Source organism: Macrotis lagotis, chromosome 1 (genome assembly GCF_037893015.1).
Source record: "Macrotis lagotis isolate mMagLag1 chromosome 1, bilby.v1.9.chrom.fasta, whole genome shotgun sequence".
Lineage (NCBI taxonomy): Eukaryota > Metazoa > Chordata > Mammalia > Peramelemorphia > Peramelidae > Macrotis > Macrotis lagotis.
The window spans coordinates 214,059,168-214,086,014 of NC_133658.1; the positions used below are offsets into that span (position 1 = coordinate 214,059,168).

General features: G+C 33.9%; 1 protein-coding gene across 1 annotated transcript in view; it reads left to right on the top strand.

The window, feature by feature from the left end:
• Window positions 1-22,170, top strand: part of RNF144A (ring finger protein 144A) — a 332,710-nt gene extending 310,540 nt beyond the window's left edge. Inside the window, exon 8 of the mRNA XM_074209610.1 lies at window positions 20,181-22,170. Coding sequence (XP_074065711.1) covers window positions 20,181-20,210 — 30 coding nt within the window. The 3' untranslated portion in view covers window positions 20,211-22,170. The remainder of the gene's footprint in view (window positions 1-20,180) is intronic.
• Window positions 22,171-26,847: the final 4,677 nt, after the last annotated feature.

A 26,847-nucleotide genomic window follows, 5' to 3' on the forward strand; every position in this document is an offset into this window, starting at 1 on the left:
TGAGGGTCTTATGAGGTAATTCAGTAGAACTCTGCAAGATTCTAGTCCCACCTCCTTGTCTCTACCCTTTGTTATAGAGTCCCTAAAATATCCAGAACAGTACAAAACCAAATTCAGGGATTAGGGCCAAATATTTCTGGCACCAAAACATGTGAAAAATTTCCACCACTAACAGAATGGGTGTAAAAATCCCTTTTTAATAGAGAAAATTAGGAAATGTTGCCAGTTTTCCCCTCTCAAATTTAGAGTCAAAGGCAAACTTTTGTGGAGGGGAAAAAGCAGGCTCATTTCAATTTTTAAAAAATGCCCATCACATCCAGACCCTTTTAAAGACAGCTGTGCACCATCCATACAAAACAGATGAAACACAAATGGCTAAAAATACTTCAGGGAAAAGTCAAATTTAAAGGGGGAAAAATGTAGTTTGACTATAAATTAATGAGATACCCCTTTGAGTACACAAAAATAGTTGTATTTAATTTATCATCATATTTCCTACAACATTACTTTTTCATTTCCAAATATGTAGCTCAACTGTGAAAAAGAACAATGGAATATAGTAGCAGGAATAATTTGAGTCCAAATTTGATTCTGCTATGTGACCACAGATAAATCACTTCATCAGTCTGAGACTCAGTTTTTTCATTAATAAAATGGTGATTGAGTTGAACCCAACTAAGATTTTGAAGTGACTTGAATGTGCATTTCAAATTTAAAGGCCAAAAACAGTATCTTCTCTTCTCTGTGAGATATGGGAGGGACTGCAATATTACTTGATATATTTTTTTTTTCCCCTTTTGGTAAAGAGAGAAGACTGAAAACATTTGGGAGGGATTCATGTAGAAGACACCATCTCTGATCCTTGAAGGAAATTGAGTTCTGGTGAGAGGAGGAAAGAGTGTATTGCAGTCATGTCAGAAGGAAGGATAGAATATCAAGTTCAATTTGGCTGAAATGTTGAAATTAGGAGAACAGGGGTAAAGTGAAATATGCCATAAAAAGTGAGTTGGAAGAAAATGATGGGGACATTGAATTCTATGCTAAAGTTTTTATATTTTGTCCTATAAGCAATAGACAATTAAGAAATTTTTAGAGGAGGGAAGTAACATGATTGGATATGTTTCTGAGGCAAATTATTTTGTCAACATTATGAAGAATGCATTTTAAGAGAAGAGAACAAATGGCTAATGGCTTTCTTCCTTTCTCTGAGCAGGGGAGGTTATTTTCTCATGTTTGAGAGCCTGAGAAGGTTTTGTTCCCCTCAAACACCACCATATAGACAACTGTACCCATTTGGGAATGGGAACAGGGAGCTCTCATTATTTTTATACTTGTATATGTTACATAAATGTTCTCCTACTGAATTGGTTCTCTTGGATTGCCAATGAGTAAAGAGTATGACATTGTTTTATATTAGATCCTTCTTTGTATTCTTGATTATCTAAAACAACTTGTGAAACCCGGGAAAACAAGTAAATGAATTAAAATATGCGGAGGAACCAATCATATTATTATTAAATTTTGCTTAACTGTGACACAGAGACTAGAAAGGAAATAAACAAAAAGCAAGAATTAATTGTCAGAGAAGTCATAGTCAACTAGAAAATAGCTGGAAACAAAGTAAATACATCTACACAAAAACTTTGTTACATTGGTACTATTATTTTCCATTTTATGATGAAAAAACTTGACTTTAAAAATAGATAAATGACTCACCCAGGGTCATATGGCTAGTAAGTTTCTGAGGCAAGATTATAAACTCAGGTCTTCCTTAATCTAAATTTATACAAAAAAATGTGTATAAGTTGAATTTTTCTGTGCCTTTGTCATAAAGACTAAAGGATTAAATGAAATATGAAAAGACTTGTTTGAAGTGATACAAAAGAAAGAGAGCAAATGCAAAAACATACTCCATTATTATTACATAAATACAAGTAAAATCAGTATTTATTTTATTTAAAAAATATTATTTGTTAAATAGATATGTGTACATGATTATCCATCTATATTTATATGGGCCAAAAAAATAAAATAAAGCATAAAATATTAAGTAAATACATGTTTGGTTTATCTGATTTTGATTAATTAGATACATATTTAAATCTTTTCTATTTATCATCTAAACAGAAAATTATATAGATGCAAGGTAGTATAATGTATATAGTACTGGACTTGAAGTAGGAATACAAATTCAAAATTTGCCTTAGATCCTTAATACCTCTATAATCCTGTAGGCCATCTGTGTGATGAGAAATTTGGATTTGATATCCTCTTAGATTCCTTAAAGCTTCAAATCTATAACCCTATGATCTTCTACACATTAACTATCTCAGTAAACTAAATATCTATCGATCTTTATGTTTTATATATATATATATATGTATATATATATATATATGTATATATATATATACATATATATATATATATATATATATATATATATATATATATATATATATATTTGTTTCAACCCTATTGGGCTTTGTTTTCCTTCATAGAGAACTAGGATGATTCTGAAAATCAGAATTTTAAGTCCATTAGTAATCTACTCCAATTTTTTTCTACCCCATTCTCAAAACTCATATTATGATATATAATGATATATTACAATGATGATAATAACAACATAAACATAAATGCAAATATCTGTAGCACTTTAAGGTTTCCAAAACATACTTTATCTATAGTTTCATTTCATTGATTGTCAGTGCCAGAGCTTAGATTCAAATCCAAGTTTTCTATCTCCAAGTATGATACCACATTGTAATAAGATTCATAGTTGGCATATGGAATTGTCAATGTTCATTATTTTGAGTTATGATGAAGGGGAAAGAAGAACTTTAGTGAATATGACAAATGTTAGTTTATGTGGACCTTGAAGTCATTTGAATCTTCAGGAATAGAGAGATGTAGTGAGATGCTTCTTGAAAATTATAAAGCAAGTATGTTGAGAACATTCATTAAAAATGCTATTATATTATATCAATCTTAGCCTATGGATTTCTTTGGTAACCTTTGGTATTCCTTTGGTATGTATTGGACTAGATAGTGGCTGAAATCCCTTCTAAATTTTCCATTTCTGTGAAAGACTTTAAAAACTAAACAGGATTTTTAATTTTTATCCTAGATGCAACAAAAAGGTATTGAAGCTTCTTGAGCAGAAGAGTGACATAGTTAGACCTATGATTTAGGGATATCAAGTAGGTAGTTGTTTGGCAAATCTATGATCTTATCTGAAGCATAATGGGGCCACTTACAGTAAGAACAAGAAAAAAAAAATCTTTCCCAAGGGTTTCTGATGGGAACATGAGGTTCATATTACAGGTGGCATAGACATAGAACTCTATGATCTTTCTGAACTATCTGTAGAATGGAAAAAATGTGACCAATTGTCCCTTGAAGCCCTTCCATGTCTCTTTACCCCAGGATTTGGAGGGATAGATAAATTAACAGTTCTTCACTCAGTCAACTGTGTGAATTTCTTTAATGTGGGGAAATTGAAAAGCATGTTAATTTGCTCTGCTCATACATCATGTGGAAGAGAAAACCTCACATCTTAACTCCTGTCAATGTATATCTTTTCCTTTACTCTTTAAAAAAAATCTTCTGAGATGTCAAACTGCAAAAAGGTAGTTGGCCTCCTGACCTCCCATCAAGGAAAGGATTGAGACTGGAGCATGAGACAGCAATTAGATTAGTATAATATTTCAGATGACAAATGAAGCCCTGAATTAGAGTGAGACTGTATCAGTGAAGAGGAGAAGACTAAGGTGAGAGATGGTGTGAAGATAAAAATGACAAGGGTTGGCAGAACTGTGTAATTCATCAGTTTATTATAATCTCTTTAGGACAATCTCTTTAGGATTTACCAGAGCTTAAATTCATCTGCCATAATGTTTTAGGATATGGGGCCACATTAGAACCATGATAAGGCATTGTAAAATGAAGATAGTAGAGAAAGCTCATCCTGCAAATTAATAAAATAGAATATTTTGATAATGGAAGAAGTCAGTCTCTTTAAAATGCCATATTTCTCAGGTCATTCTTCTTTCCAATTACATGAATATAAATCCTTTGACTCATTATTATACTATATCAAAGCCATTGTAACAATCCTTAAAATGGTTGGCACTTTGGGCTCAGGTGTGAACAATTTCTGCCTTCAAATTCTCAATGGGGTGCTGAGAGGCTGGCCCTAATTCTTTTCAGACTATTTCCTCTGTTTCCTACTATATCCATCCTCATTTATTATTCATGGCAATCCAAGTGTTTATTCACACTGTGCCCCCCTCCAACTCATCTTACTGAGGAAATCTTCACTACACAACTGTGTTTTTGGATCTCATTGCAACATAGCCCGTTTGGTTATATTAGCCAACCAATAGAAAACAATGGTTCTATTCCGTCTACATGCTCTGAATAAAGAGAGCAGCAAATTTAACATAATGCACACCTATTTTCTCATAATGCTACAGAAAATCAAGAAAAGAATTTATTCTAATCATGGATAAGTACTCCATAAGTCAAATGATATAATGGATTAAAAAAATAAATAAAAATAAAATAAACATGATAACTTTTGAGAAACTCAATATTTCTTTTCAATTATTGTTGGTTTAAGTATTCACATATGCTAATCTAATTTTTTTTTAAAGTTGAAAGTTCCTTTCCTCTAATTAGTCAGTGTGATTAATTGGAAGAGATAATTTGATAAACTGCTTGTTCAAAAAGAAAAATACCAATAGAATGGGTCATCATTCCCAGTGACATTCAAAGTTGGGTCTTATGATAATGTATTTGATCATGGCATAGTTCAATCCCAATCTGGGGAAAGATAAAAGTCTGTATTTAGAGACTCTCCAGAGAATGCCTATTAAATGGAAGGTTAGAATTCAAATTAGTTTTCCTTATATTACTAGATTGTAGATTAATTCATAATTTTCTCATAATGCTTAAGCAAGGTAAACCTTCTAGTGTCAGACTTTTAAAGGAATAAAGAGCATGAATTATAGCCTTTGCATAGAAACTCATGCTTTTGAGGGAGCAAAAACGAGGATGTTTAACAAATGGTCAAAGGCAGTTGAAAACCTCTGAATTTTTTCAGTTTTATAAAAACACACAAAATTTTTTCTGTTAAGTGGTTCTTTTGGGGAGGAATTTCTGCCAAATGGGTCACTGTGTTGGAACAAGTATCTATAAAAATAGAATCAAGGCACCATAGAACGAAGCTGGAAGGAAATCTCAAGATAATTTATTTAATATTCTCATTTATGGATATGCCAAATCTAAGACAACATAGCAAATTAGGGATAGTTCAATTAAACTGAGCCCATTATCTGACTTGGTTATGCTGTATTCCAGTGGAAAGAACACTATCTCTAATCAATACCCTGTTTCAAGAGGGTTCCTGATGAAAAATGCTGCCCACCTACAGATAGAGAGATGATGTACTCAGCAAGCTGACTGACATTTTATTTTATATAGTTAATGAAGGAATTTGTTTTGCTTAATTATACATGTTTGTAAGAAAGAATGTCAATTTTTCATGCTTTCTCAACAGAGGGGCAAATAGGAAGATGGGAGGGAGAAAAGCTGGGCCTTCATTGATTAAAAAAATTAAAATTTAATTAAAATATAACATGACTTCAGGGGTGGATAGGTGGCTCAGTGGATAGAGCACTGGCCCTGAAGTCAGGAGAACCTGAGTTCAAATCCAGCCTCAGACACTTAATAATAATAATTCCCTAGCTGTGTGGCATTGGGCAAGCCGCTTAACCCCATTTGCCTTGCAAAACATAAAAAAATATAGCATGACTTCAAATAATTAAAAGTATATCCAAAAAAAGGTATAACATGAAGAAGTTGCTCTATTGAAATAGACCAATTTCCTCTAAAAAATAAGATGCAATATTTTTCATTTTCTAGAACAGGAACTCAGCATTCTTCTTTACTGAAAATGAGTAAAATAAGATTTAATTCATTTTGAATATTGGTTAAATGCTTACTAAAGAAAAATTGTGTTAAGAGGTAGAGGGCAAACAAAATTCAGTCTAAGAGTTAAAGAATGTTTTTTTCTCTATCTTTAGATAGAGATACTTAATCCAAATTTTAAAATAATAAATCCTGAAAATATTTATCAATTAAAGAACATTTAGACGGTTTAAGACTTTTAAAGTATAGCATTAATGAAAAATTCTTTCTTTAATAGTTTGGGATATCTTTCTATTGAATGGGCATATTTCCTCAAAGGATCTATTGCTATGGAATAACTTTTTTTTTTGGACAGCTAGATGGTAATGACATTCTTGGAGTCAGGAAGATTCATTTTCCTAATTTCAAATCTGACCTCAGATATTTATAAACTATGTGCCCTTGGATAATTCACCTACCCTCTTGTGCTTCAGTTTCCTTATCTGTAAAATGAGCTGAAGAAAGAAATGGCAAACCGTTCTTGTACCTTTTCCAAGAAAATCCCAAATAAGAGTCACAAAGAGTCAGACACAAGTGAAAAACAATTAAATAATAAAAAGTTCTATTATATAGCCTTTTTGGATATACCTCCTAAAACTTAAAATTGTATTTTACAACTATGAAGGAATTGTATTTTAAGTGTCTCTTTTATTTTTTCTTAATTTAACAAACACCAAATATGCTAAACATTTTTATATATAATCTAAGATAAAAAGATTGTATATAAAGCTAAAAATCTATATTATATTGAGATTGCTTTAAAATTTTTAAATAAATTGAGCATGCAATTCATTTTTTAAAAAAATGAAATAAAGTTAAATTTGGAATCAGAAGATTTAAGTTCAAATTCTGACTTAGTCACTTTCTTCCTTGGAGAAATCTCTTTCCTTCTCTGAGACTGCTTCCTTATCTCTAAAGTGATAGAGTTGGAAGGGGTACTGTCCAAGATTCACACTTTCTAATGCTGCTTCCATTCCACTTATATGTGCTATTTATTCATCCTGTAAATTGAATCAAAGGCAATAGCGGGGAAGTGACTTTAGAGATTATCTAATTCGACTACTTTCACTTTACAGATTAAGAAATAGTCTCCAGGAGACAGGAAATGATTTGTTTAAAGCTTTAAGAGTAGTATCGGTCCTTTCACTCAGATATCTGTCTTGATCTGTTTTCAAGAAGTTCCAAATATATCTGAGTTGGAAAAATAACTAAAAGTTCCCCTATAAAAATTCTTTTTAAAAAAATTTCAATCCTTATATTTGTTTTCCTCTAGTGATGTATTTTCCAAGTGCTGTGATTCATGTCAAGGCAGGTTGCTGGTTAATGGAAGTTGGGATGTGCTTACTTTTCTAAGAAGGGAAATTAAAACATTTCAAATGATTATCAAACATCATTCCTTATGAAAAAAAAAGAACTTGAATCAAAACAATGTTATAACATGCAATTTTTGTCCAAAGCAAAAAGTTTGCATAAAATGAGTCATTTGCTTAATACTTTCTTGTATACCATTATCCTAGTCATTATAATAGTTGTATCTTTGTGAAATAATTTGTAGACCTTGTATTTAACATGGTTTCCTAGAAAAAAATCACTTGTGAGCTTCTCAAAGACTTCAAGCTAGAATAATTTTCCTTAAGACATACATTTTCAGGTATTCCAAAGGAGTTAAGTTTGATTTTTTTTCTTATTGTTGGCTTCCTACAACCAGAGAAAATTCCAAAATGACAGTCTGACATTCAACACTTTCCAAAATCTGGTCCTAGTTTGTATTTTAAGCCTTTAAAAATAATATCAAACTTCCTGATTCAGTCAAACTGGTATACTTAGATTGCCTTTCCAATTTAAAGATTCTTTTCCTCTATCAGTTTTTAACCATTTATCAACATCATATCCATCATATGGAAAGACTAACACCTCAATATACTGTAGGTGGAGCTGTGAATAGGTCTAATCATTCTGGAAAGTGATTTGTAATTATACAAATAAAATGACTAAAATGTCCATAATCTTTGAAACAGACAAAACTAGGCCTATAAAACTTAAAAAGTCAAAGATAGGAGGTGGCTAGGTGGCGCAGTGGATAGAGCACTGGCCCTGGAGTCAGGAAGACCCTAGTTCAAATGTGATCTTAGACACTTAATTACCTAGCTGTGTGGCCTTGGGCAAGTCACTTAACCCCATTGCCTTGCAAAAAAAATCTAAAAAAAATCAAAGATAAAAAATGATTCAATATATACACTGACACATTTATTACTTATTTGAAATAGAATTCTTCCTCTTTTTTTGCCAAACTCAACTCTTTCAGGGCACTTTATTCCATTCTTTCATATCTTCTCCATCATTTTGTATCCTCAATCTCTCCCCCGCCAATTTTCAACCTTTTCTACTGCCTTCAAATGTGCCCAATTCTCCTCTATCAAAAAACAATAACAAAACAACAGTAAAACCTTCATTAGACACTACCATCTGCTAGTTATAAACTTTTCTTTCCTCTTTTTTCTCAAACTTCATTAAAAAGTTGCCTTCACTCAATGTTTTCCCTTTCTCTTAAGTATTTGTCAGCCCCTAGAAATCTGCCATTTGACCTAATCACTCAATTGAAACTATTATCTTACATAGTGACCAATTCTCTCTTAAATGTCAAATCTGATGGTCTTTTCTCAATTGAAATGGTTTATCTCTATGTCTAAAGTTTTTGGCACTGTTAACTACTTTCTCCTTGATATCTCTTCTCTCTAAGTTTTTGTGACACTTCTTTCTCCTATCTTTATGACTATTTTGTTTCAGTCTTCATTCCTGCCTCATCATCCACATTCTATAACTTAATATGGAATGTTCCCCAATACTCTCCACTTCCTCTATGATATCTTTTGTATTTGCTCTTTTAGCAACTCCATCATCTCTCCTGGATTTAATTACCATTTCTATAAATGTCCCTTTAGCCTCAGGTTTACTCTTGACCCTATATGTGTATCACCAAGTAATCTTTCCAAATAGATGTCCCAGAGACATCATAAACTCAATATGTCTAAAAGTGAATTTGGTTTTTTATCCCTAAATCTCATAACCTAAACTTCTCTATTATGTAAATAATACTATCATCTTTCCAGTATGTCTCAGGTTTATGATCTCAGCATTATCCTCAATTCCTCATTTTCATCTCACATAGTGAATAACTTGCCAGATTTTGTCTTTTACAACAATCTAACCATAACATCACTACCATGTACTTTTCTTCTTGTTGCTTGGCAAGGCAATTAAGGTTACGTGATTTACTCAGAGACACACATAGGAAGGGTCAAGTATCTGAGGCTGCATTTGAACTCAGGTCCTCCTGACTCCAAGGTCAGTCCTCTCTTCACTGCCCCACCTAACTGCCTCTACATCTCTTCCATTTGATCATATCTCTCAATTCATTAAGTTCAGCCCTTTGTCACCTCTTGTCTACATGATTGCAATACCCTCCAATTTGGTTTCCCTACCTTGAATCTCTCACTGCATAAATCTATTCTCCAAACTGCTATAAAAGTAATTTCCCTTAAGAGCAGATCTGACCATGTGACTCCCTTACTCAAGTAACTCCATTGGTCTCCACCTGCTTCTAGAACAAATATAAACTCTGTTTAGCTTATAAGACCCTATGCAATCTGACCCCAACCCAGGTCCTTTGGGCAATTACTCCCCTCCTTGCAATCTGCAATCTAGAAAAAAAATGATTCTTTTTTCTCCCACTTAAAACAAATCCATCTCCAATCTCCATGTCTTTGCACTGAGCATCTCCTATGTCTGGATTCACTACTTGCTCACTTTTGTTTGTTTCTCTTTTCTATTAGGCTCCAACCTGTATGAAGTCTTTCTGGATTTTCCCAACTCCAATGCTCCACTCCCTTCCAAAATATCCTAAATTTAATTACCTTGTGTATATCATATGCAGTATATATACATGTATTAAATAATTTTATATTTGTGATATGGATATATTTGCATACTATAAAATGGATATACATATGTATATGTCTGACAATCTATCTAATCTGTTTGCTTCTCTGTCTATAATAGTTTATGATTACACAAATAATTATGTAATATCAGAGCTGGGATTTGAACTGATGCCACCTGATTGCCAGGCAAATGATCTCCCTATTATATCACATTGTTTCCCTCAATACTCTAAGAAAGGAATTATAATATAATATACTTTAACATAATATATTATATTTGATGTAATATAGTGTACTATAATAAAATGCAATATAACATTCTACATATATATGTTGTATGTATGTATATATATATATATATATATATATATATATTCCTAGATATGTATATGTGTATATACATTTCCACATTTGTAAAGTGGAAATGTTTACCTTGCAATTTAAGGCTTTTCATTTGCATTTTAGTACCTCTGTTTTAGCCCCTCCAGACCTGGTTTTGAAGTTGTTGTGGGGCACTGACTTTTACTTGTAGTACCTTATATATATTTTATTTCATTTGAGCTTCACACTCACTCTTTTCCTTATTCTCATTTTATGAAGGAATAACTAAGACTAAGTAAAAAAAATCATCAAAGATGAGAAAATGACTCTCCCTCCTCCATTTGGTCCTGAGATGACACTTTTGGAGTGGTAGAGGGTGGGGGAAGGAAGTGGAAAATAAATGAATCATATAGATTATTAATATTAGTTTAGCTGTTGGTATTGTTAAGTATGGCATCCTTATCCAAAGACTAATATTAAGGAACCAAACCCATGTCAATAGGGACATCTATAGTATAAATAAAACTAGAAAACTTTGTAATGTGCAGCTAAATAATGGAAAGATTGTTCACAGAATTTCCTTGGACAGGCAATTAAATAAGATTGGAGAGTTCATCCCCTCATGTCTCTAAGAGTGATAGAAGCCTTCCCTTGGTCACTTGATTATCTTATCTTATCTTACATTTATCAGGATGAGCATAAGCAAAAAGGCTATCATGAATAGCTTTAAGTGCCAAAGCCTTATTTTATCATTGTTTAATAGAGAGTCACCAGAGTTTATTGAGAGGGGTAGTGTAAGATCTATTTTTTAAGAAAAAAAGTTTTGGTAGTTATCAAGGGTGTATTGGAGTTAGAATAAAACTAGAAGCAGGAAGACCAATTAGAAGGTCAATATAAAAATATAATAATAATATATTACATTGGATAAAGAACTCATTTTCATCTGGAAGAGTTATCATGGAGAAGGTAGCACCTGACCTGATCCTAGAAGGAATGAACTTTAGCAGATAGAAATGGTACCAATGAATCTGTGAAAGAAAAAAAGAGCATTTGGTGATTTTGTAGTATAAGTTTGCTATAGCTGATAGGACAGGTAGGGCAGGTGCATTAGATAGAGCATTGACTTTGTATTCAGGAGGATGGGAGTTCAAATCCTGCCTCAGACACTTGACACTTACTAGCTATGTGACCTTGGGCAAGTCACTTAACCCCGATTGCCTCGTATCCAGGCCCATCTCCAATCATCCTGATTCATATCTGGCCATTAGACCCAGATGGCTCCAGAGGAGAAGGTGGGACTGATGACTTAGTATGGCATCCCCTCACTCAAATCCAATTCCCATACTTGTCATGGCATCTTCTCCCTGATGACATGGTGTTCTTCAAAACTGAAGGATAAGCATTATTATTTTAGCTGATAATATTGACAACTAATATTCATATCATACTATAAAATTTGCAAAGTTTTTTACTTGCCTTATATCATTAGTACAGAAATGTGACTCAGCAAGCACAGTAGCTTAGTTTCAGCTATTGTCTTTGGATGTACTGAGGAATCCAGATTATTCTCTGAGGTTGGAGCTACAGCTTTAGCTGTTGTTGGTGGATGCTTTCCATATTCTTCCTTCCCTACAGGGCCACCGTCTGCTCTTGCTCCTCAGGGCCTGTGCTGCTGCCCAGACTCTGCCTCAAGAATCAGGGGTCTGTCCAGAGCCAGGAATGTGCCTGAGGTGGGATGGAAGGCGGGATAGAGAAGCATTGCATGAGGAGGTTAGTGTTGGCAGTTTTCTATATTAGGGAGACAGCAGTCATTGCTCTGCATATAAATATACATGTTGTCTCCCATCAACAAGTATTATTTTTTTCTTTTCTTCATTTAAAAAAATAAGCATTTCTGAATATAAAGTATAAAAAGAAAGGATATTATGCATGAAAACAAATTATTTTCAGGTAACATTTGTTTTTCCTTTTCTGTATATGTTAACTTTATGTTTTATTATTTATACTTTGCTTCATTAATTGGTAATTGACTTGATCATAATTTTTAGATATTTCAAAGTTGTTTTTCTATTCATTAGTTATTTTTCTCATTCTGTTCACTTCACTCTGCATCAGCCCATACAAGTCTTCCCAGTATTCTCTCAACCCACGCCTTTCATCATTTCTTGTAAGACAATATTATTTATTATAATTTCTGCCACAGTTTATTCAGCCATCCCCTAATTGTTTGTCATGTCCTTAGATTGAAGTCCTTTACTACAGTAGAAAGAGATATTTTGGTTAATATAGACCCCTCCTTCTTTTATCTCTTTGGGGATACAAGCCTAAATGTCATATTGCTAGGTCAAAGGGTTACTATTGAGTGACCCTATGGACATAGTTCCAAATTACTTTGCAGAATGGCTGAACCAATTTCACATCCTTTTACAATTTATTTATTGGAGAATGGCTCAATAAATATTTGTTATCTCCTACTATGTCAGTCAGCCAATAAACATTTATTAAGACTTAACATGGACCAGACACGACCCATAACAAGTTTGGGGGGATATAAAAAAGGAAAAAGAGAGCCTCTATTTTTCAAGAAACTTACAATGGAGAAGAAAATATACAAAAAACTATGAATAAACAAGATATATAAAAACACTTCTCACATAAAGTCAGATCTAAACAATTGGAAAATATCAATTGTTCATGTGTAGACCTAGCTAATATAATAAAAATGACAATTCTACTTAAAGTAATCTATGTATACAGTGCCATGCCAATCAAATAGCTAAATTATTTTATAGTGCTAGAAAAAACAACAAAAATCATCTTAAAGAACAAAAGATCAAGAATGTCAATGGAATTAATGACAAAAGATGCAAAGAAAAGTGTCCTTGCTATACCAGATATACAACTATATTATCTCTTTTAGTGTTGAATGTTGAATTTTTTTTCTTTCATTCCTGTGCTGAATATTTTGTGCCAAATTTTGGCAAAAATATGAATTTCACAAGGGACCAACTATAGTTGTGGTTTATCTTAGTTTTTTCCCAACTACCCTATAAATGAACCTAAAACAACTTAATAACAAATAAAACTCGCAGAAACCTTGCAGGTACTGGCTAAGAAATAGAGTGGTGGGTCAGTGGAATAGGTTTCTGTAGTAAATGATTATAATAATCTATAGTTTGATAAAACAAAAGATTCCAGCTTATGGGATAAGAATTCACTATTTGACAAAAACTGCTGCAAGAACTGGAAAAGCGTATGACAGAAGCTAGACACTGACCAGCATCTCACACCCTATACCAAGATAATGTCAAAATAAGTACTTGATTTAAACATAAAGATTGATACCATAAGTAAATTAGAAGAGTAAGGAATAATTTACCTGTCAGATCTTTATATTATGGAAAAATTTATGTCTAAATAAGAGATAGAGAACATCATTATGATTACATCAAATTAAAAAGTTTATGTGCAAATAAACCTACACAACCAAGATTAGAAGGAAAGTAGAAAGATGGGAAACAATTTTCAAAGTCAGTGATCTGATGAAGGCCTCATTTCCCAAATATATAGAGAATCGTGTTAAATTTACAATAATATAAATCATTCTACAACTGTTAAATTAATCAAAGAACATAAACAGGCAGTTTTCAAATTAAGAAATGAAAACTATAGTCATATAAAAATGTTCTAAATCATTTTTGATTAGAGAAATGTAAATTAAAACAACTTCAAGGTATCGCTTCACATCTATTAATTTGCTAATATGACAAAAAAGGGAAATGATAAATGTTGAAGAAGATATGGGAAGGTTAGGATATTAACGCATTTTTAGTGGAATTGTAAATTGATCCAACAATTCTTGAAAACAATTTGGAATTATGTCCAAAGAGCAATAAAGTTTACCTGATCCAATTACTACTACTATTACTACTACTGCTGCTACTACTACTACTACTACTACTACTACTACTACTACTACTACTACTATTACTACTACTACTACTACTACTACTACTACTACTACTACTACTATTACTACTACTAGGACTGTATCCCAAAGACAGCATAAAAAGGGGGGTAAGAACCCACATGTACAACAATATAGCAGCTCTTTTTGTGGTGACAAAGAATTGGAAATTGAGGGGATACCCATCAATTGGGAAATAATTAAGTTATGGCATAGGATTATAATGGAATACTGTTGTACTATAAGAAATGACCAGTCAGATCCCCTAAATTCCAGATAGACTTACATGAACTGATGCTGAATGAAGTGAGCAGAACTAGGAAAATATTATATTCAATAATAATAACATTGTTTTATGATCAATTAGGATGGACTTTGTTCTACTCAGTAATACAGTGGTTCAAGACAATTCCAAAGAGTTGTGATAGAAAATGCCACCCACATTCAGAGAAAGAGCTATAGAATCTGAAAGAAGATGAAAACCTACTAGTTTCACTATTTTTTTTTGCTTTTTGTGGCTTTTCCCTTTTGTTCCGTTTCTTCTTTTACAACAGGACTAATATGGAAATATGCATGCATGGTCGCACATGTATAACCTGTTCAGATTGCTTGCTTGCTTGCTTGCTTATCTTGGTGAAGAAAATAGGAGAGAGGGAGGGAGAAAAAATTTGGAATTAAAAATTTTATTAAAAAATAAATGTTAAAAGATATGTTTGAAAGACATATTAGAGATAATAAAGGATAGGTACAAGCATTAAAGGACATTGGGAAAGACTTTTTACATAAGGTAGGATTTTAGCTGAGACATGAAGGGAGTCAGGTATTGAGCTAAACACTGAGATCACAAAGGAAAACTGAAAAAATTCTGACCTAAGGAAGCTAATATTTTAAATGGAAAGATCATGCATGAATTCATAAGAATATAATAAATACAGAGACCCATCTGAACCTCCCAGAACATTAGGAAGAAATAAAGAAATTTCACTTACATTGGCACTGATATTTATAAACAATGGAATAGGCAAAACACATATCATGAATATCCTATTATCCTTATCTGGAATACCTTCTTTTATCCTTCCTGCCTGTACTTAGCTGCCATAAATGCTACAGTATATGATATATATATATATATATATATACACACATACACACATATATATATGTATATCTATCTCACAAGAAATCATGTGGAATGTTGAAATCAGGGTTAGCAAGATCTAAACATGAAACCTGTGTTAGGCAACTTCTAGTTCCATATCCCTTGTGAGTTAATTTGAATTCTCTGAGACTCAGCTAGTTTATCTGTAAATTTAGAGAATTATAGAACCAATATCACAGGGCTGTCATTAGGATCAAATGGAATAAGGTATTGCAAATCACTTTACAAATCTTAAAGCACTATGTAAATATGAACTCTTGTGAAGATGATGATATGATGATGGTGATACCCATTTTACAGATGAATAAAACAAGGACCACGTATCAAATGATTTGCCCAGAATCAAATACATTTAAATGATGGATCTGTGACTTGATACCAGTTTTTTATTACCAAGTTCTGTCCTTTTTCTAATAAAATATGTTGGCCAGAAAATAAGATTTTAAATCAAGTAATTGAGATTCTTGTCTTAGCTTTATGACCATGGGTTAGTTGATTCCCTTCTCTTGGTCTCAGTTTATTTTCCCATAAAGATGGTGATTACTGGACTTGGTAAACCCTAAGGATCCTCTTAACTCTTTTGGGAGAAATTAATACTAGAGCATTATACCTTTAAAATGTGGTTGTCATGAATATATGCTATACATCAGGTTGGACATTTCTTTCTTTCAATGTCATTATGTCTCCAAATAGAGGAAAAAACATCTGAATTAGTATGCTATGAACCCCTGCTTTCCAGTAACATATCAGGTCCACTGGCACAGGAAGTAGAATTCTGTCTGCACACAAAACCTGTTGCTAATTAAAGATTTAACAAATACAGCTGGATAAGCAAAAACAGCCCAGATGGTATTGCAAGAAACCTCTAGTGGGGATTAAGGCAGACGGTTATTCTGCATGATTTATAAACCTAGGCTAGGGTCCTAGTCTTCAGCTAGACCAATACCCCTTAAGTGAATAAACACATTCAAGTCAACCTAAGCCAAAGTCTTTGCTGGCTTATGACCTTTGCTATAGGCTTGGGTAAAATAGTTGGAGCTGAATCTGTTCTGAGAATTCACTGGGATAAAGCTGTCCCCTGCAAAGTCACTCTTCCATGAGGTTCCATTAGATCCACTGACAAGCAGGGATGAGGCCAACAGGTGGTTTGAGCAAGATGCCTTTCACTTTCAGTCTATACTTCTGGTGAAAGTTTTCCTACATACTCACTTCCAACATCTGTGTCTTAAAAAGACATGCACACCTGTGCATGTATACAGGCACACACATACACACTCACACAGTAGTCTTGTGCTTTTTAGAAAATTTTTGTTTTTGCTCACAGCACTGGTGGGGGGGTTGCAATTCTTGAAAACTCTCAATTCAAACCAAGGGAAGATCATCTAGCTCCAAATCCTAGGAACCTGGAATATTTTTTTAAAGTCTACTGTCATAGTTTCATAGCTTTGGATGCTCAATCTCCAAAGGAGATCAATTTATCATTCTTTTATAAGACAGTTTTAATATCTTCTCATGGATGAAAGGAATACCCACATTGACAAAATTACTGATCTTTGCAGTATTTAAGCAAATTGTAAATACTCAAGGACCAGCTAACTATGAATATGCATCATTTCAATCACTGAGCCTAAATTGGACCCATATGAAATAATATACACATATACCTTATGCAAACATATTTGCATACTATTGTATAGTATAACTTTTGTGTAGAGAGCATTGAAAAAGGTCAATTGATTTTGACTCTTTTCTTAGTTTTCCACAAATAAGTCACAAGTCAAATGAACATCAATATTCTTGTCTGTAGGCTAAGGATTAATTGTACAACATACAATGTGTGATGGATTAGGGTCTGGAATTCCTGACATAGTTAATCCCTTGTATTATTGCACAATTTCTTTATTAGAGAAGAAAAGGTATAGCTTGAAGAGCTAAGAGATATACACAGGATCACACAGTTAAAAAGTATAACATTAGAATACAGGTCCTTTCAATGACAAGCAGTCTACTAGGCACTCTACTACCTTTCCTCTATGACTGTGATGAAAACATGTCACAGAATGCAAAGTGCTTGAACAATAAAAGTTATTACTAACACTAATGATATAGATACTGAGCATGTAATTTCATTGGATTAGGGGAACTCGAGTGAAAAAATTCCATTGCTGAATATTAGCAACTTCTTTGCCACTTTATTGATGCCAGGAGAGTTAGTAAAGACCTACAAGTGTAGGTGTGCACTCTACTAGTGGGGGAAGATCCTTTCAGATAGGAAGTTCTGAGGTATAGCAGGAGAAAGATCAGTCAGATGTCTGTATTGCATGCAACAGCAATATTGTGAACCCTTGGAAGCTGCCTAAGGAAAAGTAAAGTGATCCATGTGTCAGGCTAATTTGAAATGGGATTGAATTCCTGAGTGACGCTTGCACTTTCATTCCAAGAAATATAGGGAAATTTAGTCTCAAAAACAGCAACAAAACCAAAAACACACCTAACCAACTGACCAAACAAGCAAACAAGAAACCTTATAGTGCAATAGAATTGTCTAGAGCACTAAGAGGTAGAGATTTGTTCAGGTCCTCCCAATCACTATGTATCAAAAGGGGAACCAGAGATGAGATCTTAACTGTGTGTGGGGGACAGCATTCTATCCACTGTGATTCTCAATTTACAATGAAGTATTAAAAATATTCATTAATATGGTTATGGAACTGTAGAAGCTCATAATCTAATTGGGGAGATGAGTTTTAAGTATATGGCACTATTAGAAGACAATTCTAAATTTCCAGAGGGGAAGTTTATTTTTATTGCTTCCTCCATAGTTCTTTGTACATAGCAGGTCCTTAATACATTTTAAAAATTAATTTTGTAACACAGTTTTGAGATTCTCAACTTTCCCTTCACTTTGTTCAAATCATGTGCCAAGGAAGGCTGAACCAAGTTGGTACAACAAAGACGGATTCTGCTAAGTTTTCCTCAGTCTCCTACAAATACCTTTTAATAATGGCTTCAAACAAATTCTAGGGCAACAGAACCCGCAAAAAGATGAAGTGGAACAATTTTCCAGCTTAATACAACTTAGAAGTTTGGGAGGAAAGGTCTGTTGTGCCAGCACCAGAGAGGATCATAGCTGATGATCAATCACGGTGGACTTGTTCATTTCAGCAACACAATAATCAAAGACAAATTTAAGGAACTTGTGATGGAAAATACAATTCATCTCCAGAGAAGGAACTGTGGAGTTTAAATGAAGACCAAATCTTATTAACCTTCAATTTTTAAAAGTTGTCTTATGTATTATCTCTAATGCTTTCTTTCTTCCTTTTGGATCTGATTGTTCTCTTACAACATGTTCAGTTTTGATCCATGTTTTAGCATGGTTACAGATGTAAAGTCTATATCAGATTGCTTTCAGTTGGGTGGTTGGGGAGGGAAGGGAAGAAGAAAGAAAAATTGTAAAACTCAAAACCTTGCAAAAAAGTGATTACATATAGTTAGAAATTGAATGTATTTGAAAAACATAAAATATTTGTATAATAAAATTCATATGATATAAAATAAAAAGAGGATCATTTATATAATATAATTTTATAATATAAAATAAAAAGATCATAGTTCCAGGCAATCCATGTCAGCTCAGATCCCAACAAATCAGGAGATGGCCAGACTGAATCAATGGCCAGACTTCTCAGCCCATAAACAGTAAGTCAATTTCTATAATGGATCTAAAGATTTGCCGAGCGCCCTTTGCAGTATTGTCTTGCATTGCCTATGTTTGGATCTGAGTTGGAGTCTTGGGTGGTAAGCACTAGCACAATGGTGCTTATAGCTATAGGTAAGGCAAGGACTCTGGTCACAGTTTCAGGTTTGAAAAGTGATTGTGGTTGCTTACAAACAAGTGCATAGTAAAAGAGAGTAGTAAATATACTTCTCCTTACATCATATCATATTGGAAGAACCAAAAACTTACAGGTTACCAGAATTTCCTCTGCCCAAAAACCTGAAGCTTGGGACAGTGTCTCCTCCACTTGGGAAACAGGGCCCCATATTGGTATAGAGTTAAAAGTCAAGAAATAGGCTATAAAATGAACAAACAAGAAAAAAAATTTTGATCAAAGTAAAGTTGCTATAGTCATATGGAAGAAAAACAGCATAAAAATTCCTGCATTCAAAGTTTAAAATTAAAGTATGAGTTGGTCTCAGGTCATGAAAAAGTTTTAGAAGGATTTTAAAAAACCAAGTAAGAGAGGTAGAGGAAAAATTGGGAAGAGAAATGAGTGTTGTAAACCACGTAGCAAACATGGTACCCATAATACTCTTTTTTTCCTGTGCTAGAAACAAAGAAACAACAACTGGAGTCAACATAATCTTGAGTGGGTGCCTCATCTTGACCAGAAATAAGCTTCTATGTTACTTTCTTGCCAATACTTTCAGACCATGCTACTGAAAGAATGAATCCTTTTTTTTAAGCTCCCTTTTATATTTTGTCTGGTTCATTACAATATCTAAGAGTGATGGTAATCTTGTTTGCTTATATTTCTATCCTTAGATTTTAATATACTGTCTAGGACACATGTCTATCTATAATCTCTCTATATTCATCTATCTGTCTATCATTTATCATCCATTCATTAATCCATATCTATCTATCTATCTATCTATCTATCTATCTATCTATCTATCATCTTTCAATTTAGAAACAGATATTTAAAGAAAGTAGAGAAGGGGAAGATAATTCATGGGGTAGGTAAAGGAATCAATAATGTGACATGACAATCAAATTCACTAAATAATCATTCTTGTGTTTTTCTTATAGAATGAGAAAATCCAGGACAAGGAATCTTGAAGACTGAGATACCTTCTGGGGGGCCAAATTTTAGATGAGAGACATGATGATCCACTGGAGATGGTCCACTGGAGATGATCCATTAGCTACATTGTAGAAGAAATACATACACTGAGCAGGAATTGGGCAGATGACCCTTAAGGCCCCTTCTAATTCTGGAACACTCTGAGTATAGTTGCTGTTTATGTTTGTCCTTTGTTCTCAAAGAGGACCATGGCATCAAGGAGGTGATGCCATGACATTCATGTGAACTAGATTTAAGATCAGGAGGACTGTGCAAAGTCACCAGCTTCACTTTCTCCTTTGGAGATATCTGGATCCAGTGGCAAGCTGTATAGGAGAGAAGAAAGAAGATGATTTCAGAGGGGATAACTCAGAAGTTTACTCTTGGATCCATTGTTGCTTTGCCTATTCTTTAGTTACTTGTAGAAATGGTAGAAGTGGGAGAGACAGAAAAGAAAATTGTGTAATTTTCTTACTCTGCAATCATACATTCATTAGTGTAAGTAGATTAAGTACTGTTGTGTCAGCGTCACAGAAGGTGTTGGCAGCTGCAGGTACTTTTAAAGTGGATATAACTGAGATGTAGTTTAAGGATCAGGAAGATTCTATTCCCCTAAACTCACCAATAAAGTTGAGTCATAAGGAGGGACTGAAAAGGATCTCTGTTTCTCTATGGATGGCAAATATCAAAAGAGCAGAAACCTTGGATTTGAAACGCCTTAGGGTGCTGTCCCAGTCTATTAGAGCTACATTTAGACTGACCAAGGAGATTAAAATCCAGAGATCATTATTTGGCACATTTTAGTTCACTAAAGTATAAAGCATATGCCCTTGAGATACCTCTGGGAGTAGGGAAAAGAGTACAAGGAAAAAGAGGACAAAAGACATATCCATATCACATTCAATGGAGAGACATGACTACAACTAGATTTTTGCAAGGGAAGAATGCTTCTCCAACTTGACCAGAAGTGTTTGGGCTTTGGATCATATCATGAGGCAATGTCATGAGGATCAAGGAGATCGATGATCCAGCTAGAGTTGCCTTCCTGACCTAGAGTCCATGCTATGCTAGGTGTTGTTGCTTGGATCAGTCCATTGGACTACATCTGGGTGGTTCCACACAAAAGAGGGCTAGAGTTTGTACAGGAAAAATTACAAAGCCAGATCAGAGAAGGAGTCCAGAAATGGAACCATAAAGGAGGAGTGGATTAATTAGGAAGAGAGATTTTCTCTAGAGCAAGTAAAGTGTGATGCAAGAAATGCTAGGCCCTCAAAACTAGAGGTTTTCTCAACTGCCATAAAAGTTTTCTGATAGAATTAAAGACAATGTGCTGGAATAGATTGAATACTGGACTGGATATAGAAAACAGTTGGCTTGTGTTATAAAACAGCTGTGTGACTTTGGGCAAATTGCTTCCATATTCTGGGTCTCAGTTTCTTTCTCTATAAATCAAGAGCTTTGGATTATTTTATTCCTAAGGTTCTTTCCAGCTCTAAAGTAATATGGATTTATAACCCCAACCTTTGTGTTAGTTCCTGATCCCTCAAATCTTATGAAGGGATTAACCAACTGGAGACTTTCCAGTAGTTAGTAGGGAAAGATAGTTACTTGACTAGTGCTGGCTTTTTCATGGAATCCAATCACCAAATTTATGAGGTTGGTTTGCTAAACAACCATGTATTGAATATGCACTGGTAGGTATTGTATTTGGTTTTCTAGATATTGCTTCTTAAAACAAAATGTCTCTTTAATCCTGGCCTTTTGGCCTATAATTAGAAGAAAATGTGAATGAGATCAAGAATTAAGATAGCCTGGATAAGTTATTTCCCCGATCTGAAGTGTCATTTTTTTCCTCTCTGAAACTTAGTTCAACTTCCTCCAATTTACAAGTTTTTTCATGTACAAACATTTATGTTTTATCCTCTACTTTCAATTTACCATTCTTCTTCCATTATGAAACTAATCTATTATCTCTAGAATCATGATTTGTGTTATGTTAAGTTTTAAATATTTCAAAGTTGTTATTCTAAACAATGTTGATATTGTATAAATCATTATCCTGGTTTTGCTTGCTTTACTCAGAATCAGTTTCTTTATCAGCTTCAGTATCAGTTTCTTTCCAGGTTTCTCTGAAACCGTCCCTTTTATCATTTCTTCTGGCGAATTGACTTTCAATTATATAATTTATTAATCATTCCCCAGTTGATGGTAATTCCTTTAAGTTTCCAGCTAAAAAGATTTTAGCATATCCCATATTTAACATTTTATCAATATGAATTTCCACATATTGGTTTTGCTAAAAGCAATGCACACTTGCTATATGATTTCTACCCCTTGTTGAAATCTTGTCCAAGAAAAGTGGCAACAATGGTAACCATGACCCTGGATAGTGTGTAAGTCACAAGGAAGGAGTCATAAGGAATAAGGGCTCCAATTTGGTGAATTATTATAAAATCAGAGGTATTGTGGTAGAAATAGTGGGGTGTTGAGTTTAGAACAAATTCAAATCTTGATTAGCACTTGCTGGTTGTGTGACCCTAGAGAAATCATTTCAGCTTTCTGAATTTGTTCCTCTCTCTAGACAATCAATATAATAATATGCTCCACATTTCATACAGCTTTTAAAAAGATGAAGAAAGATAATGCATGTGTATTACTTCTAACTATAAAGTACTGCATAAATGAGAGTTGGAACTCCTCTGTCAAAGGATAAACATTTTTTCTATCATTGAAATGAATCATCTTCAAAATCATCACCATTGCCAGCATGTGCCCCCACTTAAAACAAATCTCCAGGTACTTTTCACCAGCTGTAGGTGGAAAATGGCCGATTATGGTAATTTTTATATTTTTGACTTGCCTCATAATTTTGGCTATTTCCCAGAGTAACTTGGAAGCATATGTGTTATGCAGAATGGCAGCCCAGAGGTCAAACCGGTCTCTTGTCAATCTTGTTGAGCTGTTCCTCCCCTACCACATGCATGCACATGCATACATGTATACATGCACACACACATTGTAGTGACCTGATAAATGCTGAACATAAATGTATGTCCAAAGACAGTGTCTAACAGTCTCTGGACCATGTTTAGCATGATGCTAGGATGAAATCTATTCTAATGGATCGTAGCAGAAAAGTACAATCATAAACCTAATCTGTTTGGTAGGCAATGTTGGAATATACTGAGTCCAAACAATCTAGTTTACCTTCTGCCTAACTGGATCTGGTTGTGACTGACAGAAAATTGAATTATCTCCAAAGGGCCTCTGAAAGAACAATGAAGGGAGATGGAGGTATTGAATCTAGGAGGAAAGATTAAAAGAACTCCATTCCTCTGTGGATGACTAACAGATGATAACTCTCTATAAGTCTTTGAAGGGGAGATAGAATAAGGATGGAGACATCCAGCAGAGAGTGACTGGGAATAACAGAATGAAGCTGAGCAAAGGAAAATTGAGCAAAGGCAAATTAAAGCAATCTTAACAGCGAGGACGATTAAAGCCTTGAAAAGTCTCCCATGGGAAGTGATGGAAACCTCCTTGCTTGAGTCATTTCCAAATCGACAAAGCAATGGAAAATGTACTTCAGGGACCAATCCCATGCTGGCAGAGAGCGGACAAAATGATTTAATAGATCTTTTCTGTCTCTCATTTCGACGAGCCTGTGAAATTGTATTGCAGCTAAGAAACAAGATATTCCTCGCTCAGACAGAATGTTTACAGAGGCTACATCTGGGGCACAGGGTTCATAAGGAAAAGAAAAGAAAGACAATTTATTGTATAATTTTGTCACTTTCACATATTTCTATGAACCCATGTTTGGTCTGGAAATGAAGTCTTCTATAACCCTGGGTTTTTAAAAAAATGGCCATTGTTTATCTTTATTTAAGAGGCAAGAACATCTTGAACTTGAACCATTTAAACAAAAAAAATATCAGTTTCAACTTACAATACTCACATTGCCAAGTGGTATGCTGATATTAATCAAGCTCAATACTTTTTCTCTTTCCAAATTCCAAAGCAATAGATGCTCCCAGTATATATATATATATATATACATAGGTTTCCATATGAATAATTGATCAATCATAGTCCCTCTATGTGCCCCACCCCAACTCCTATAGAATTTTTTTAATAAAAGGACATTACAGCTCCTTTAGCTTGACCACTTTTGTTTTAAAGATGAAGAAACTGAGACCAAGGGAAATGAAATCTAAAATCTAGAGAAACTTGCCTCCAATTACAGTTAGCAGCTGACAGAACAGGAATTTGTCTCCTGGTCATTTGATACCAAAATAAGAAATTCAGGGCTTTTTTAACTTTACATGTTGGCAAGTAATGAAAAATCAGGGGCCTTCATTTTTTGCCTCAAAGACTTAAAAGCTTTGGCAACAGAATGCCTCTGACAATGTACTGGAGACACAAAGCTAGCAGCTCAATGTGGAGTATTATCATAACTCTTTCTCACTAGTACTGACAGTCTCCACAACTCTGAATAAACAAGACCTGTCAAATCCCCTTGCCTACTCTTGGAGGTTTTCATGAAAGCAGGACTCATTACTAATGGTGTCTGAAAATACCAGTCAAACCATAACCTGGCATGAAGTCTCACAAAAGAGTTAGGACTTAAGAATCTCCAGTGCCACCTGATGTTGCTGATTCCTAAGCCACCCCTTTCTTTCACTCACCTACATCACCCAACTTATGGGATTTGTGTTCTGTTTTGGCAAAGTCAGAGTTGTCTAAATTACATGAGGAATCTGTTACTGACAGAGTTTCCATTATATAGGGTTCATATTCTATTAGATCTAGAGAGGAAAGAAATTAGGGTTCAGGAAATTTAAGTTACATAGGTAGGAAGTGACAGAGACAGGATTTGAACTTTGGTCCTCTGAGGCCAAAATTAGTGTTCTTTCCAGTATATCACACTATCTTTCATAATGTCAATAAAGGATGGAGATACCAAGACAGAAATGAAGTACTCTCTGCTCTCAGAGAACTTACATTCCAATGGAACAGTCACCATAAACATGTAGAGTTGTATAAAAGATCCATGGTAATTTTTTGTAGGGGAGATATTAGTTTTTTGGAGATCAGAAAAAACTTCATGTAGAAGGTGGCACTTGACTTTCTTCTTGAAAATACTAAAGAATTTAAGACATAAAGTTCAGGAGAAAGTACATTCTAAGCAAGGATGAAAGTCAATATTAAAGTCTAGAGGTGGAAAATATAGTACTCTGTATGAAGAGTTCTGTATAAGAAGGTTAATTTGACTGGACTGTAGATTATGTGAAGAGGAATAATGTATCATAAGGCTGAAAAGTGTATTGAGGCTAAGTTGGGAAGATCATTAAATAAAATGTTTATTCTTGATACTAGAAGTGATGAAGAGACATTGATCTCCATCAAAATTCCATCAAATCTAAACTTTATAGTCATAGAGCAAGTATTTATAAATATTGTCTAAAGAATGCATACATCGATAAAGAAAAATAATAACAGATCCATGTGGATGAATCATTTCTATTTTTGGTTAGAAGGGCAGGCTATTAGGAAAACATGTCTACACACACACACACACACACACACACACACACACACACACACACACATTGATAAATGAGGGGAATAATTAGGATCTTTTGACAACAGTAAATTCACAGTATGGTTCCTGTCAGAAAAGAAGGAAACTAAAACCCAGAGAGGTGATTTTTTGAACTCACACAGTTTTTCAGTCAGGACTAAAAAGAAATCTCAGCTTTGATAGTTTGATATCTTATTTCTAAGACAGAAATCATGGTATATACCTGCACTCTATAGTCATCCTAGTTTTGAGTCCTATGACTCAGAAAATGATCATGAAATTAAGTGTCTAAATGGATAGAATGATGGATATAGAGTTAGGAAAAAACAGTGTTCAAACTAACTTTAGACAGCCAGGATAAGTCACTTAACTTCAGTCTGCCTCATTTTTCTCTGCTGTAAAATAATAAGCCCTACTTCTCAGGATTGTTGCAAGGATCAAACAGTTTTTAAATGATCTGTAAAAATGAATATACTGTATAAATACTAGATATAACTTACAATAATAATTATCTTAGCACTAATAATTATTATAGATAGAAAGGACTTAGATATTTTAAAATTGGCTTGACACAGGAGAAAACACAATGGACCTGGAATTAAATTATGTGGTTTGAGTTTTTACTGTAACATTTATTAGGAGCATGATAATTGGGGCACTAAAATTTTCTGATCCTCAATTTCTTCAACCATAGAAAGGAGGAAGGAAAAAAACCCTCTAAACTATTTGCCTCAAGGGGTTATTTTTAAAAATATGCTTTGTAAACTTTAAAGAAATTCAAATGCTTCTTCAATCCCAGAAACCACCTTCAAAACAACTAGGTTCTCATTAAATTAGCCTTGGTTTTCCTGTTCATTTCTTTTCTTATATGGTACTATAAGGCAATGAACATAGCAAGGTTTTTTTTGTTTTATTTTGTTTTGATTTTCTTTCAAACTCCAGTAACCTTTGTCAAAATTACTTAGCATTTTCCAAAGGGTGAAAGCAAAGACGAGGAGAGATAGAAGCACATTTGCATTTTGAAAAAAAAATGCTGCAGAAACATAACT